General features: G+C 40.3%; 1 protein-coding gene across 1 annotated transcript; it reads left to right on the top strand.

Annotated features, from left to right (window-relative positions):
- Nucleotides 1–396: 396 nt before the first annotated feature.
- Nucleotides 397–2082, top strand: LOC125669080 (uncharacterized). The gene is made up of 2 exons (XM_048903527.2): nt 397–1144; nt 1334–2082. The coding sequence occupies exons 1-2, from the start codon at nt 397–399 to the stop codon at nt 2080–2082; spliced, it is 1497 nt and encodes a 498-aa protein (XP_048759484.2).
- Nucleotides 2083–16521: the final 14439 nt, after the last annotated feature.

Genomic DNA, 16521 nt, shown 5'->3' on the forward strand with positions numbered 1-16521 from the left:
GAGTCCTGTTGTGATTTCGACGAGAATCTGTAGCAATGACTGCAGATATACAACAGATGTTCTACAACTTTAAGGTTACAGAAGAACACAGAGATTACCTGCGCTTTCTTTGGCATCAGGACAATAAGATCGATAAACCGCTCATAGACTACAGGATTACAGTTCACGTTTTTCGGTACACGGCATCCCCAGCTGTGGCCACCTATGGCCTAAGAAAGTGTGTAGAAAACGCGGATCAAGACGTGAAGGATTTTGTCAACTATAATTTTTACGTGGACGACGGACTCGTATCTTGCGAAAATCCAGAAAAGGCCACAAGCCTCATCAAAAGGAATCAAAGTGCACTACAGATTGGCAGACATTATCAAAGAACATCTCAACATTGATACCAAAGATATGCATTTTTATTCGAATAGTCAAGTAGTGCTGGGCTACATTACCAATGAAACTCGTCGTTTCTACGTTTACGTTGGCAACAGGGTGAGCAGAATAAGAAGTTCGAGCAACCCGGATCAGTGGCACTATGTCCCCACAGATCAGAACCCCGCTGATCTTGCAACTAGAGGACTGAAACCATTCATGCTTCGGGACAGTCTATGGCTCAAAAGGCCATCATTCCTTTTTCAGGAAGGTCAATCACAAAAGCAAGACTTCAACCTAATCCAACCTGACAGTGACCAAGAAATAAGACCAGAGGTGCAAAACCTGAAAGTCACGACTGCACCCACAACTGGGCTAGACACCAAACGATTTGCTCGTTTCACAGATTGGAGAACTCTTTTGACAGTCATCCGTCTTATTAAACAAGTACTAAGAAATATGTGCAGCAAAACATCGAGTGACAGGAACCAGTGTAACCCCTTTGTTTCTAATGAGGAAGCTGAACGAGTCTTCCTTCGAGAAGTACAAAAGGAGGCTTATGGAATTGAGATATCACTTATTCAGGATGGGAAACCACTTCCGAGGTACAGCACTCTACTTCCTCTACATCCGGTTCTAGATCATAACGGAATCTTGAGAGTAGGAGGACGCTTGAAGCACTGTGAAATTTTCCATCTCCTAAAGCAACCCGTTATTATTCCTAAGGGACATCACATCGCCACTCTTCTAGTGCATCATTTTCACAACAAAGTTGTTCACCAAGGTAGACAACTTACTGAAGGTGCCATACGCACGGCAGGTTACTGGATCGTTGGAGCCGGACGTCTGGTGAATTCTATTATCCACAAGTGCATCATTTGCAGGAAGCTTCATGGAAAATTTTGCATTCAATAAATATCCGATCTGCCTAAGGACAGACTTGCATTCAGCCCCGCATTCACCTTTGTTGGAGTTGATACCTTCGGCCCATGGGACATTGTTTACCGTCGTACAAGAGGAGGAAAAGCAAATCAAAAACGAGGAGCCCTGCTTTTTACTTGCCTGGTTACCCGAGCAGTTCACATAGAGCTGATAGAAGAACTCAGCAGTTCTTCGTTTATAAATGCACTTAGGCGTTTCATAGCTATCAGGGGACCTGTTCAACAGTTCAGATCTGATAGGGGCACCAACTTCATTGGAGCGACACAGGACCTCTCTATAACTGCTAAATTTGCTGAGGATGTGACTGTCAAGAATTATCTCTCTAACAACAATGTCACATGGCTTTTCAATCCTCCCCATGCATATCACATGGGAGGTGCCTGGGAGCGCCTCATTGGAGTATCACAGAGGGTACTGAATGCAATGTTTCTTCAACAGCGCCACAAGGATATCTCTCATGAGGTCTTGTCAACCTTTATGGCTGAGGTTACTGCCATAGCGAATTCCAGACCATTGATACCCATATCATATGATTCAGACTCACCATTACTATTAACACCATCCATGTTACTTACCCAGAAATACAGAGGAAGTTTGCCCATTTCCAGACTTTGGAAAGAAAGACCTTTTGAAACATCAGTGGAAACATGTACAAATCTTGGCAGAAGAGTTCTGGCGCAAGTGGAAGACAGAGTACTTGCATCTTCTTCAGTCTCGCAGAAAATGGGAGTCAGAGAAACCAAACATGACTGTTGGGACACTTGTTTTGATGAAAGATAGCAGTTGTGCAAGAAATCATTGGCCCGCAGGAATCGTTCAACGCGTTTTCTCCAGTGATGATGGCAAAATTCGGAAGGTGGAGCTCAAGATAATGCGTGATGGAAAACCTATAACTTTCGTCAGACCTATCTCAGAGCTTGTGTCACTTATTGAAGCTAACTGAACCTCCTTGATTATCACCTTTTTAAGTAATATGTGTAAATGTATCAACATGTACTCAACTGTGCATTTTGTTACTTGTGATTGGTTCATTAGTGTTGACTGTGTGTGAGGTTGCATCAGTGTGTATAAGTAGCGCTTTAGGAGCATAACAACACTTCCTTTTTAGGGAAGTCGTCGTGGCCGAGTGAACTTGCGAAAATTTTCAGTACCTAGTTGTGATTATTTAGTGCTTTATATATTAATTAATTGATTATCACATGTATCGTTTAGATCCTAAGGGTAAACGTAAGGTTGGGTGTTATAATTGTTTGTTTGTGCTTTATATTAAATATTCTATACAATTGCATCGAGAGATCCACTCTCCTTATAAAATATCTTAAACACTGAATGACACAGCGACTGTGTGAGGTTGCATCAGTGTGTATAAGTAGCACTTTAGGAGCATAACAACACTTCCTTTTTAGGGAAGTCGTTGTGGCCGAGTGGACTTACGCACTGGTTTGACAATCTTGCTAGGCGGTGGGTGCCGTACGTCGCTGGTTCGACCCCGGGATGGGGCGAAAATTTTCAGTACCTAGTTGTGATTATTTAGTGCTTTATATATTAATTAATTGATTATCACATGTATCGTTTAGATCCTAGGGGTAAACGTAAGGTTGGGTGTTATAATTGTTTGTTTGTGCTTTATATATATATATATATATATATATATATATATATAGGGTCAAATGCTGTCTGACGTGTTTCATACCGATTGTTTAGCCGTTCTTGGCACACTGATTTTGACTGCGGATAACTCCGTTTACCTGATTAGGATATAGGGCTCACGGCGGGTGTGGCCGGTCAACAGGGGATGCTTACCCCTCCTAGACACCTGATCCCACCTCTGGTGTGTCCAGGGGTCCGTGTTTGCCCAACTATCTATTTTGTATTGCTTGTAGGAGTTATGAGATTGATCACTGTTCGTTATCTTCACCTTGCATATATATATATATATATATATATATATATATATATATATATATATATATATAATTGATGTCATTACTGGTGATGTGATGTTGATACAGTTGAAAATGTAGACCTGAAAACACTTATTTTTAAAGGTTCTAAATTCAGATAACCTTGGGCTTTCAGTTGGCAACAAAACACTATCTCTATAATGAATTCTGTCGAAAATTATGCCAGACGATGGCTAAATAAGAAAAAAAAAGAACTTGATACCTTGTCAGAATGGATTAAAAGTATAAGAAGAATATCAAAATCCCGCATTAGATACATCAAAACAAAAGGTCATATCATCTATCAAACCAGAAGTGATCAAAGAATTAGATATGTTATATAAGGAATAAGTTTTGGTTCCAGCTGACAAAACTTGTAACGACATTGTCTTTGTTTGTAATACTCATTATGTAAGGTTCATTATTACAATTGCATTTTAAATTAACTTGGCATTAATTCTACCATTGGTAATCTTACTTATACTCTAACTGCCTTTTCAAAAGATGAAATTCTTCAAAATAAAATTCATCGGTCGACAGGGGATGTAAGCATCCCCTGTCGTCCGGTCACACACCCCGTGAACCCTATATCTTGATCAGGTAAACGGAGTCATCCTTTAAGTTAGTCGAAATCAGTGTGCCAAGAACGGCCTAACAATCGGTAAGAAGCACGTCAGACAGCATTTGACCCAATGATAGGTTGTATTGGCAAACTAGATCGTTATAACGACCATAATGTGTAACTTGAGCAAACAAACATTTTGGAATTTGGATACACTGTACTTGTACCATAGCGTACCAAATCGGAATTTGTATTGGGCAAGCTATTTTGACGTAGCATGAAATTCGGCAGATATTTATACAAAGGTGGAAAATTCAATAAGCAAATGTAATTTACAATTACTGCGTGATGATGGTTATCAGTATCTAACACTACCATATAAAACAACCTTTCAGATTAAAGTATGTAAAACAAAATCAATGCCAAGTAAAATCTACTCAAAAGAATTGAAACATGTTGTTTTCTTAAATAATATAGCATACAGTTATAACTACTTCTCACAAAGGAGGGGGAGACAGTCGGAGATGTTGACTTCATAACTTTTTTATTATCATTTATTGTGTCTGTATTTTACACACACATACAGAGAGAGAGGGGAGAGCGAGATATATGGTTACATAAATAAGTTTGTCCAAGCCTCTCTGGCCTCAACAAAGGATTGCTTTTTGTTATGTTTTATGGCTATTTCTCTCTTAATATCATACATAGATTTATGGAGGATATCAACCCATTCAATGAATTACTTCTTTTTGCACAAATCATATTATTCATATTATCTTCACCTTTCATAAATAAATATTAGTTTGTAAAGTGTATCAACATTTATTGACATTAAACCAGTCATTATCGTTCGTAAATCATTGGTGTAAGAGGAGGGGCGGGGGGTCAAAAAGTAAAACATTGACATCGAATAAAGCATTAATTAAATTCTTCAAAATTTCGGATTCATAAATGGAGTGGCTTAGTGGAAGGGGGAGGGGGGGGGGGGTAGTGTTCGCCGTTCAACTATGTGGGTTACATGTAATACAGACATTCAAGTAATACTGTTAATTTTAAAGAAAATGGTTTGCAAACTGCTAACCTAAAATATCTAGCAAAAAATGGATGCATTTGATAATGTATGTACTCGCTTCCCTATAACGACAGTTTAGGTACTACTCTGTGATATTGGTTTTGTTAGATAGAGTTGAATAGAAACATAACTTGATACCTCTTCTCCAGGAAAATGACTAGGCCTGTAACTCCTGCTAATGTCCAGGGAACGTACATGTATTCGTCGCATGCATGGAGTGAGTTGTGTAGTGTCGATCTTTCCAAAATCTGTCCACTTTACTTCTGAAATCATTTATGTCCTTTGCTTTAGCCATCCAATCTGGTAGGAAGTTCCAGCTGTTGACAGCTCGTGGACCAAATGAATGTTTCCTGAAACCTTGCAAACTTCTTTCCCAGATTATGCGAGTGACCCCTAATTTTTGTCGAGTGTGACAGAGGTAGCAACTTATCTTGTTTGATGTTGTCTTTGGCAGTCAGGATCTCATAAACTTGGATCATATCTCCACTCTGTCTCCGATAGTGCAATGATGGCGGTTTCAGGCTCTCAAGTCTCTCTTCATAGGTTAGGTCCTTGAAGTAAGTGAATAGTCTGGTGGCCCTTCTCTGTACTCTCTCGAATTTGTTTATGGAGTCTGCAAACCGGTAGTCGTGGACCATTCCCATATTCGAGTATAGGTCGAACCAATGTAATGTATGGCATTTAATGATGACCCTGTACTTGCTGAGAAAAGGTCCGCTTGATGAGGCTTTGTTGCCTTTGTTCAAAGCCTGATTCACATGTTGATGGAATGATAACTTGTTATTAATATCCCGGCCTAGATCTTTCCTCATGTCTGTTTCTTTGAGCACTCTGTTTTCTCCATCGTTGTCCCTCATATGATATGTATGACGGGGTTGTTCTGTCGCAGATGCATGACTCTGCACTTGCTCGTATTGAACTTCAGTAGCTACTCGTCTGAACAGTCCGATAATCTGTTGATGTCTACCAGCAGCTTTATCCTGTCTTCCTCAGTAGATATCCTTCCGTAGACCTTTGTATCATCAGCAAAGATGTACAACGTCTGGTAAATCGTAGATGAAGATCACGAAGAGGACAGGACCCAACACACTACCCTGGAGAATGCCGTTCATAACGCTGGACCAGTTTGCGAGACTCCCTGTGATCTGTCCATTAAAAAGCCCCTTATACAACTTCTTACGTTGCGTTTGATACCACAGCGTCAAGTTTGCTGGAGAGACGTCGGTCAAGCACAATATCGAACGTCTTTGCCTTTTTGAAATCTAAGTATATTGCGTCGAGGGGTCTCAACTCTCCAAAGCTTCAGTCCACTCATCTAGACACACTAGGAGCTGGGTCACGCAAGTCCATATTGCTCGTCGCAGAACAAGTTGTGATTGTAAACGGTTTTAATTTTGCGGTGTTAAAATTTCGCGATTTTTATCATTTGGTATTTCACAATGGTTTAAATTTCGCGAATAAACTCCTTCGAATAGTTCATGTTTACTTCAAATACTTTGAACAGCACTTAACGATGGTTTTATTTTCGCGATCGTTAATATAATAGCGAAAAAAATACAAGCGAATAGTTTCCCCTTTACAGTATCTATCATATGCCCCAGCACTGTCTTCCTGATGATGGACTCCAGGATTTTACAGAGCACTGCTGTTAGGCTGACTGGTCGATAGTTACCCGATGTGCTTCTATCTCCTTTCTTGTAGATAGGGGTGAATCGCCATTGTTTCCATTGCGCTGGAAGCTCACCACACTCAACTGACTTGGCGTAGAGTATCCTCAATGGTTTTGTAATGGACTGTGCAGCATCTTGAAGGACGGAAACCATAAGGTCCAGACGATTTACTGATCGTCAAGCTCTGGAGCTGCTTAAGAACTTCTGTTAAGCATATGTCTGCGAGTATATTCCCACCTGACTTATCCTCAATTGCTGTCACACCTGAAATGTCTTCGTTTGTGAATACACTACAAAAGAAGTGATCTAGGAGTCCTTCCTTGGCGCCATCTTTACTATCTGTCATACCATCACAGTCTTTGAGATTACCTACACCGCTTTTCACTGTCTTGGTATATTTCCAAAACACTTAAAGAATTAGTCTTTATTTCACTTGCGATCGCTTCCTCTAAGTTTTGTCTCAGGTTTCGTGAGCGGGTTCGCATGTGTATTCAAAAGTCAGTATGCAGTGATCACTGTTCCCTAGCGGAGCTAGGAAACAAGACTTTTACCACATTATCCTCAGTTTTAAATACAAGATCCAAGAGAAATGGCCTTCGGTCAACACGGTATCTCGTAGGTCTATCCACATGTTGGATGAGGAAACAGTCTCTGATGCACTCTATGAATTGACTACCGGTACTTTCAGAGTGTTTACTGTCGGTTGTTCCAGTCGATATTGGGATAATTAAAGTCTCCAACTATGATTAAGTCACATATGCAATTCTCTTTCTCTTTGTTCCTGAATTGTCTCTTTTACCGTGTCACTTATCAGATATTTTGGAACTTCTCTTTGTGTTGCCGGCATCCCTGTGTCATTGCCTTCCAACTTCTTCCCACGTTCGAGAAGATCAACTGCCTTATTGTTCAAGTTTTCCTTTAATTCATCAATTCCTCCAGTCATGGGTTACATATATTCTGCACATTTTTTCTTCTGTTTGTCTGATAACACTACCGTTATGGCAGGTTTCTCACACCCTTCACAAAACCAACGGAAATTCTTCTCTTCCTTTTCCCCATCTTTTCATATTCGGTAACAATCAAACCCAAGTACTCCGCACAGAATCAGTTATTACACCTTTCACAACCCAACAGTTTATCATCAACAATTGTTAGGCCGTTCTTGACACACCAATTTAACTACGGATTTCTCCGTTTACCTAATGAAGATATAGGGCTCACGGCGGGTGTGACCGGTCGACAGGGGATGCTTACTCCTCCTAGGCACCTGATCCCACCTCTGGTATATCCGGGGGTCCGTGTTTTCCCAACTCTCTATTTTGAATTGCTTATTGGAGTTATCTTCACCTTTCAGTCAACCATCGAGCTTGTATCTCTGCTGGTGGACAGTCTGTCCCCGAGGATACTTGTCGATCGATATATGTTCCTTCATGAAGGTGATAATGTAATATTAATTATTGAATATGGAAAGTTGCGTTGGAGAAGCTGAAATCATCCCTCTTGTCATAAAGTTGTGAATATTTATTTTTCAATTAGATATCTAAGATATTCATTCTTCTACGTAAGAGGAAAAATCCTTGCTGTGGCGCTCAATTCGACATTTAGATATATCGACGACGTTTTGTCTATTAACAATAATAAGTTTCATTCATATCTCGATTCGATATATGCCTGTGAACTCGAAATAAAAGACACCACAGAGTCGTCCACTTCTGCTTCATACTTAGATATTTTATTGAAACTAAACATTAACGGCAAACTGACAATTCAACTGTAGGCCTATGACAAACGGAATGATTTCAGCTTTACCATCGTCAACTTCCCATATCTATGTAGCAATATCCCATTATCACTTGTATATGGTGTTTATATCTCTCAGCCTATTCGATACACAAGAGCTTGTTCTGCGTATGGTCAGTTTTTAAATCGATGAAAGCTACTAACAAACAAGTTGATGGTACAGGGGTTTCTACAGTCTCGATTTTATGTTAGCATTTCGTAAATTCTATGGTCGTTATAACGATCTAGTTTGCCAATTACAACCTATCATTGGGTCAAATGCTGTCTGACGTATTCCATACCGATTGTTAGACCGTGTTTGGCATACTGATTTTAACTACGGATAACACCGTTTACTTGATCAGGATACAGGGCTCACGGTGGGTGTGACCGGTCGACAGGGGATCCTTACTCCTCCTAGACACCTGGTCCCACCTCTGGTGTGTCCAGGGGTCCATGTTTGCCCAACTATCTACTTTGTATTGCTTATAGGAGTTATGAGATTGATCACTGTTCGTTATATTCACCTTTCATTATATACATAAAAGGCATTAAACGCAGGCATCAGACCCTTCTTCGCCGCGGTCGATTTTATTCCAAGAACGATAATCAATCATTTTGCGCTACTCGATGAAAGCAGATGTGCGACCAAAGAGACGCATGCCAGACAAGAGTATTGCTCAACGTTGACATAAAAAGTATACACACGTTTCTCATTATATACATGTACGAGGAGTCTATTAACTACCCACAGGAAATGCACGATGGTTGTTAATCACTTTTTCTGTTGGCCTCCCCCCACCCTCCGATCAGACGTATTTTGCTTTATTGGAGTTATCGCTCTTCAAGATTGGCAGAATGTAGAGGCAAATGAAACTTAAAATGCTTATACGGAAGTTGAATGTCACATTAAATTTAGATCTGTAGTTATTTATTAGGAATTTTTCCATATACAAGTATCATTGTTTTATAAATTCGTACTGTGCTTGGATGTTCTGAAAATGAATGAATAGATTAATGTTGAAACTTATGACTGTGTTTGTGTCACTGATTCATGTAAATTAAGTTTCTACTGTTATGTGGATCGCAACCAGATAGTGTATCTCGCATCGCTACCAGATATTATAAACCGATCAAGACCAGCAGGCATGTTCGCGAAGCTATCTTAGGACTAAGACGTGTCCTAAGTATGTCTTTGGACACATAACCCTTGTCCTAAGATCACCTTAAGTTTGAATAATCATGGCGACAGCTATAATATTGAAGCGAAGAGCACACAGAAACCGTGAAAAGATATTTAGGGAAAATGACAACCCGCAAGAGTAAGTACAGACCTTCGCGGTTTTCTTAGCCTTCCGGGCCGGGATGCCTTCTTAATGTCACTAGAATAGGAAGGTCATTTCTTCCTAATCTCACCCACAGTCTGTGAGTGGATGAAAGAATATATAAATATGTATATATGCATATATCTTCCTAAAAATACTCTCCCACATCCTCCTCTGTTGTATTTGTAATACTCTCCCCCACACCCTCCTCTCTGTTGTATTTGTAATACTCTCCCCGACACCCTCCTTTCTGTTGTATTTGTAATATTCTCCCCAACCCTCCTGTCTGTTGTATTGTAATACTCCCCCACACCCTCCTCTCTGTTGTATTTGTAATACTCCCCCACACCCTCCTCTCTGCTGTATTTGTAATACTCTCCCCGACACCCTCCTTTCTGTTGTATTTGTAATATTCTCCCCAACCCTCCTGTCTGTTGTATTGTAATACTCCCCCACACCCTCCTCTCTGTTGTATTTGTAATACTCCCCCACACCCTCCTCTCTGCTGTATTTGTAATACTCTCCCACACCCTCCTCTGTTGTATTTGTAATACTTCCCCACACCCTCCTCTCTGTTGTATTTGTAATACTCTCCCCCACACCCTCATCTCTGTTGTATTTGTAATACTCCCCCACACCCTCCTCTCTGATGTATTTGTAATACTCCCCCACACCCTCCTCTCTGTTGTATTTGTAAAACTCCCCCACACCCTCCTCTCTGTTGTATTTGTAATACTCCCCCACACCCCCCTCTCTGTTGTATTTGTAATACTCTCCCCACCCTCCTCTCTGTTGTATTTGTAATACTCCCCCACACCCTCCTCTCTGTTGTATTTGTAATACTCCCCCACACCCTCTTCTCTGTTGTATTTGTAATACTCCCACACACCCTCCTCTCTGTTGTATTTGTAATACTCCCCAACACCCTCCTCTCTGTTGTATTTGTAATACTCCCCCACACTCTCCTCTCTGTTGTATTTGTAATACTCCCCCACACCCTCCTCTCTGTTGTATTTGTAATACTCCCCCACACCCTCCTCTCTGTTGTATTTGTAATACTCCCCCACACCCTCCTCTCTGTTGTATTTGTAATACTCTCCCACACCCTCCTCTCTGTTGTATTTGTAAAACTACCCCACACCTCCTCTCTGTTGTATTTGTAATACTCTCCCCAACCCTCCTCTCTGTTGTATTTGTAATACTCTCCCCCATCCTCCTCTCTGTTGTATTTGTAATACTCCCCCACACCCTCCTCTCTGTTGTATTTGTAATACTCTCCCACACCCTCCTCTCTGTTGTATTTGTAAAACTACCCCACACCTCCTCTCTGTTGTATTTGTAATACTCCCCCACACCCTCCTCTCTGTTGTATCTGTAGTACTCCCCAACACCCTCCTCTCTGTTGTATTTGTAATATTCTCCCCAACCCTCCTCTCTGTTGTATTTGTAATACCCCCACACTCTCCTCTCTGTTGTATTTGTAATACTCCCCCACATCCTCCTCTCTGTTGTATTTGTAATACTCTCCCCAACCCTCCTCTATGTTGTATTTGTAATACTCCCCCACACCCTCCTCTCTGTTGTATTGATAATACTCCCCCACATCCCCCTCTCTGTTGTATTTGTAATACTCTCCCCCACACCCTCCTCTCTGTTGTATTTGTAATACTCCCCCACACCCTCCTCTCTTTTGCATTTGTAATACTCCCCCACACCCTCCTCTCTGTTGTATTTGTAATACTCCCCAACCTTCCTCTCTGTTGTATTTGTAATATTCTCACCAACCCTCCTTTCTGTTGTATTTGTAATACTCTCCCCCACACCCTCCACTTTGTTGTATTTGTAATACCCCCACACTCTCCTCTCTGTTGTATTTGTAATATTCTCCCCCACACCCTCCTCTCTGTTGTATTTGTAATACCCCCACACCCTCCTCTCTGTTGTATTTGTCAAACTCCCCCACACCTCCTCTCTGTTGTATTTGTAATATTCTCCCAACCTTCCTCTCTGTTGTATTTGTAATACTCACACAACCTTCTCTCTGTTGTATTTGTAATACTCTCTCCCACACCCTCCTCTCTGTTGTATTTGTAATACTCCCCCACACCCTCCTCTCTGTTGTATTTGTAATACTCACACACCCTTCTCTCTGTTGTATTTGTAATACTCACACACCCTTCTCTCTGTTGTATTTGTAATACTCTCTCCCACACCCTCCTCTCTGTTGTATTTGTAATACTCTCACACCCTCCTCTCTGTTGTATTTGTAATACTCACCCACACCCCCCTCTCTGTTGCATTTGTAATACTCTCCCCACCCTCCTCTCTGTTGTATTTGTAATACTCCCCAACACCCTCCTCTCTGTTGTATTTGTAATACTCTCACCAACCTTCCTCTCTGTTGTATTTGTAATACTCCCCCACACCCTCCTCTCTGTTGTATTTGTAATACTCTCCCACACACCCTCCTCTCTGTTGTATTTGTCAAACTCCCCCACACCTCCTCTCTGTTGTATTTGTAATATTCTCCCCAACCTTCCTCTCTGTTGTATTTGTAATACTCACACAACCTTCTCTCTGTTGTATTTGTAATACTCACACACCCTTCTCTCTGTTGTATTTGTAATACTCTCTCCCACACCCTCCTCTCTGTTGTATTTGTAATACTCCCCCACACCCTCCTCTCTGTTGTATTTGTAATACTCACACACCCTTCTCTCTGTTGTATTTGTAATACTCTCCCCACCCTCCTCTCTGTTGTATTTGTAATACTCCCCAACACCCTCCTCTCTGTTGTATTTGTAATACTCTCCCCGACATCCTCCTCTCTGTTGTATTTGTAATACTCTCCCCAACCCTCCTCTCTGTTGTATTTGTAATACTCCCCCACACCCTCCTCTCTGTTGTATTTGTAATACTCCCCCACACCCTCCTCTCTGTTGTATTTGTAATACTCTCCCCCACACCCTCCTCTCTGTTGTATTTGTAATACTCCCCCACACCCTCCTCTCAGTTGTATTTGTAATACTCCCCCACACCCTCCTCTCAGTTGTATTTGTAATACTCACACACCCTCCTCTCTGTTGTATTTGTAATACTCCCCCACACCCTCCTCTCTGTTGTATTTGTAATACTCACACACCCTCCTCTCTGTTGTATTTGTAATACTCCCCCACACCCTCCTCTCTGTTGTATTTGTAATACTCACACACCCTCCTCTCTGTTGTATTTGTAATACTCCCCCACACCCTCCTCTCTGTTGTATTTGTAATACTCTCCCCCACACCCTCCTCTCTGTTGTATTTGTAATACTCACACACCCTCCTCTCTGTTGTATTTGTAATACTTCCCCACACCCTCCTCTCTGTTGTATTTGTAATACTCCCCCACACCCTCCTCTCTGTTGTATTTGTAATACTTCCCCACACCCTCCTCTCTGTTGTATTTGTAATACTCTCCCCCACGCCCTCCTCTCTGTTGTATTTGTAATACTCCCCCACACCCTCCTCACTGTTGTATTTGTAATACTCCTCCACACCCTCCTCTCTGTTGTATTTGTAATACTCCCCCACACCCTCCTCACTGTTGTATTTGTAATACTCCTCCACACCCTCCTCTCTGTTGTATTTGTAATACTCCCCCACACCCTCCTCTCTGTTGTATTTGTAACGATGTTAGATAAGTCTACTAAATTTTTAAAGATGTCTTTGTTTTTTCTACTTCATCAAGTGGACCTTGAATTTTCCCACTAGGAAAATTTGGGTTTCTCTTCTTACTCATGATAATGCAATAATCCGCACAACTCACAAATCAAATTCAGACCGGTTGGACTTGTCTCCGATAAACGATTGTTCAATTATTGTTATCAAAGACCTTGACATGAGTACATGAAAATCAATGAATATCGGTTCGATTTTTACACTATCGTATACAGGTATTGCATGGTTCAGTGGTTTTGCATTGCATTCATCGTAAAAAGAAATGATCATATACTAGTATATTTGAAAAGAACCCCCTCCCCCCCCACAAAAAAAACCCCGCTGGGCGGTTTCGTCTCACTGGATGTGGGCAGGGAATATGCACAGGTTCGAGTATCATAACATCCGTTTGTTTTACTACTTTATTTATATAAAGTAGTAAATAATCTTAAAATTTCTTAGTTTATAACATAGTTAATTTGAATTCACGGTATCTGAATTAAGAATATTCAATAGATAAATAATGTCTGTCTTTTCTCTAGCTATTTGTGTCAAGATTTTAATTGTTCACTCGGAAATGTGTATAAATACATGTACAGAAATAAGAGTGTTCCTACATGTAAGTAGTTAGGACGTTCGAACTCAAGCTCGTCGAGAAACATCCTAAGACGTGTCCTAAGTTGATCTTAGGATGTTCCTAACTTTTTTCCCTAAGTTATATCTTAGGACATATCTTATTACACATCCTAGGAAATGTTTGCAGATCGCAATTATTCATATCTGTAAGTAACCAAACTCGCCCATCGATGTTGTAGCTGAGGCAGAACGCTACAATATTATGTAAACCTTTTCGTTAGTCCTGATATATATATACAGTGAAACTTCTCTAAACCGGCCGGCTCTCGGACCGATAAAAACGGTCGGTTTAGAGGGATGGCCGGTTTACCGAGAATTCAGCATTTAGAGACATTTTATCTCAATATTGTCAAAGTAGGTACTGTTCACTTTGTTCTGGTGATCTATGATAAATTATCGGTAGAGATCAAATTAGTCCGTTTGTACCTGCAGGTAATTATAAATTCTCGCTGAAATCAGCTAATTTTTAACTGAAAATTTATAACACGATACCTAAAAAAATTGGAATTCCTCTTACCTATAAACACTCTGTTTATATTCATCGCTTATATCATTAACAAATTTGTTTTGACGTTTTTAAAAAGTACAGTAATAAATATGAAATTGTAATTTGAATATTTCTTAGGAATTTTAAGTCTATGGAAACCAAGAAAATTCATTTATCATTTAATAATTATCATTAACAGTCATGGGTTTGTGCTTTATCAAATACCGCTTATATCAATGCGATAGTATGGTGAAACAATATGGCGTTTGATACTTATTCATTCAATATGTTCCTAACTGTTTTTAACACTTTGTACAAAATTTGGAAGGGTCCCTTGGATTAGCTAAGTGTCACTTAATACCCATGATTGCACAGGTAAACAATAGAAATTATGGAGGCCACTTGTGTTTTTCACACCTCCCATAGATACTTTCCCACCTGGCCAGTTGGGCAGTCAATTTGCACACCTGGCCGATTTTGATCACCCTCTGGCCAAACTTTTCTTGTCTTCAAAAAGTGGCCAGTATTATAAGGGTGAATTACACATGTTTGTTAACAAATGTACTTTAAAAAGTGGCCGATGTCCGGTTTTCAGGGGTGGCCGGTTTTGTAAGACTTTCTTTGTAAGGAAATGTTAAGATTTCTGCCAGGACTTTGAAAATCGGCCGATATTCAGGGAGAACCGGTTTTCTGAGGGGTCGGTTTGGAGAAGTTTCACTGTATATATATATATATATATATATATATATATATATATATATATATATATGTATCCAGGAATTTCGGTTACGGGGGGCGCCACTTTATGAGGCAGTGGGTCCAGGGGGCGAAGCCCCCGGAAGCTCCTGGATTTTATAGATTTTATGGGGCTTGAAATATTTCTCCTATATAGTCATTTATACTATTTTCTATCATTTTAATAAGGTGAAATTAATAAAATGACAAATTTTAAGGGGTTTTTTTGGAAAAAAATTAAGATCTCCCAATAAAGTAATCAAGAAATCAAAAGATTTTGTCATTTATTTCTTCTGGAGTGGAAGAAATTATTGTTTCTTTTATCGTTTAGTACATTTTCCAAAACAAGATACCGCGATTTACCTTAAATTTGAAAATTTTAGGGGGTGGGGGGGGGGGGGGGGGGGGCGCCGGCTGCGCCCCCCTCTAAATCCGCCACTGTCATTAAGCACAGTATGATTTATTTCTTTGTGTAAATCCTTAAATCAAATCTCTGGAGACTTTATTAATTTTACAACCCGCTGAAGTCGATAATTTATTCCCGTCTTCTGCATTGACACCTGTGATGTTTTAAATGCAGCAAAAACGTAAACAGCATTGTTTAGGTACACCTGCCCGTGTTAAAATTGCTGTGGCATACTGCATCATCGAAATAGATAATGATGTCGTTTGTAAAGCATGGGCGTTATTGCGTATTAAAGAGTAACTTTTAAGATAAACACTGTTTTTGTGCAACAATACCCCGAAATAACCCATGAGGTTGGATGTACCAATAAAATATCCGTGGTGAAAATGATATTTAGATGACAAGGGGGATAATTCAATGATTAAAGGATTCTGTATACATGAAAATACATTGACACAAATTAAACCAGATCTTTCGTTAACCATCTGTTTGTAATTAAGTATATATTTTCTATACACCTTACGCACCTGCTTCGAAATCTACTACGATCTTCAAAACGCCTAGTAGTTGACTGAATATGAAAATAACTAGTAATTCGTTCTAATGGGACGGGTCTCGGAATGAAATGGCTGTTTTTTGCCGTCTGTCTGGCTTGTTGTCTGTCGATGAAAATGACAGTGTAGATTGCTGATGAACAATTACACATCAATTTCTATAGTTTTCAACATTTTTAGGTCACTCAGGTGACCAATTATATTGGTCTACGTCCGTCGCCGTGCGTTAACAAATGAACATTTCAGGGGTGGATCCAGGAATAGCGGTTGGGGGGGGGGGCGCAACTTTAAGAGACAGGGAATCTGGCCCCCAGTGGGTCCAGGACGAAGCCCTGGTGGTGTCGCCGGAAGC

Source organism: Ostrea edulis, chromosome 4 (genome assembly GCF_947568905.1).
Source record: "Ostrea edulis chromosome 4, xbOstEdul1.1, whole genome shotgun sequence".
Taxonomy (NCBI): domain Eukaryota; kingdom Metazoa; phylum Mollusca; class Bivalvia; order Ostreida; family Ostreidae; genus Ostrea; species Ostrea edulis.

Coding starts and splice junctions, on each gene's coding strand:
- LOC125669080 (XM_048903527.2), top strand. CDS start 397: ATGCATTTTTATTCGAATAGTCAAGTAGTGCTGGGCTACATTACCAAT. Junction 1,145..1,333: donor CAACAAAGTTGTTCACCAAG/GTAGACAACTTA, acceptor CCTTTGTTGGAG/TTGATACCTTCGGCCCATGG.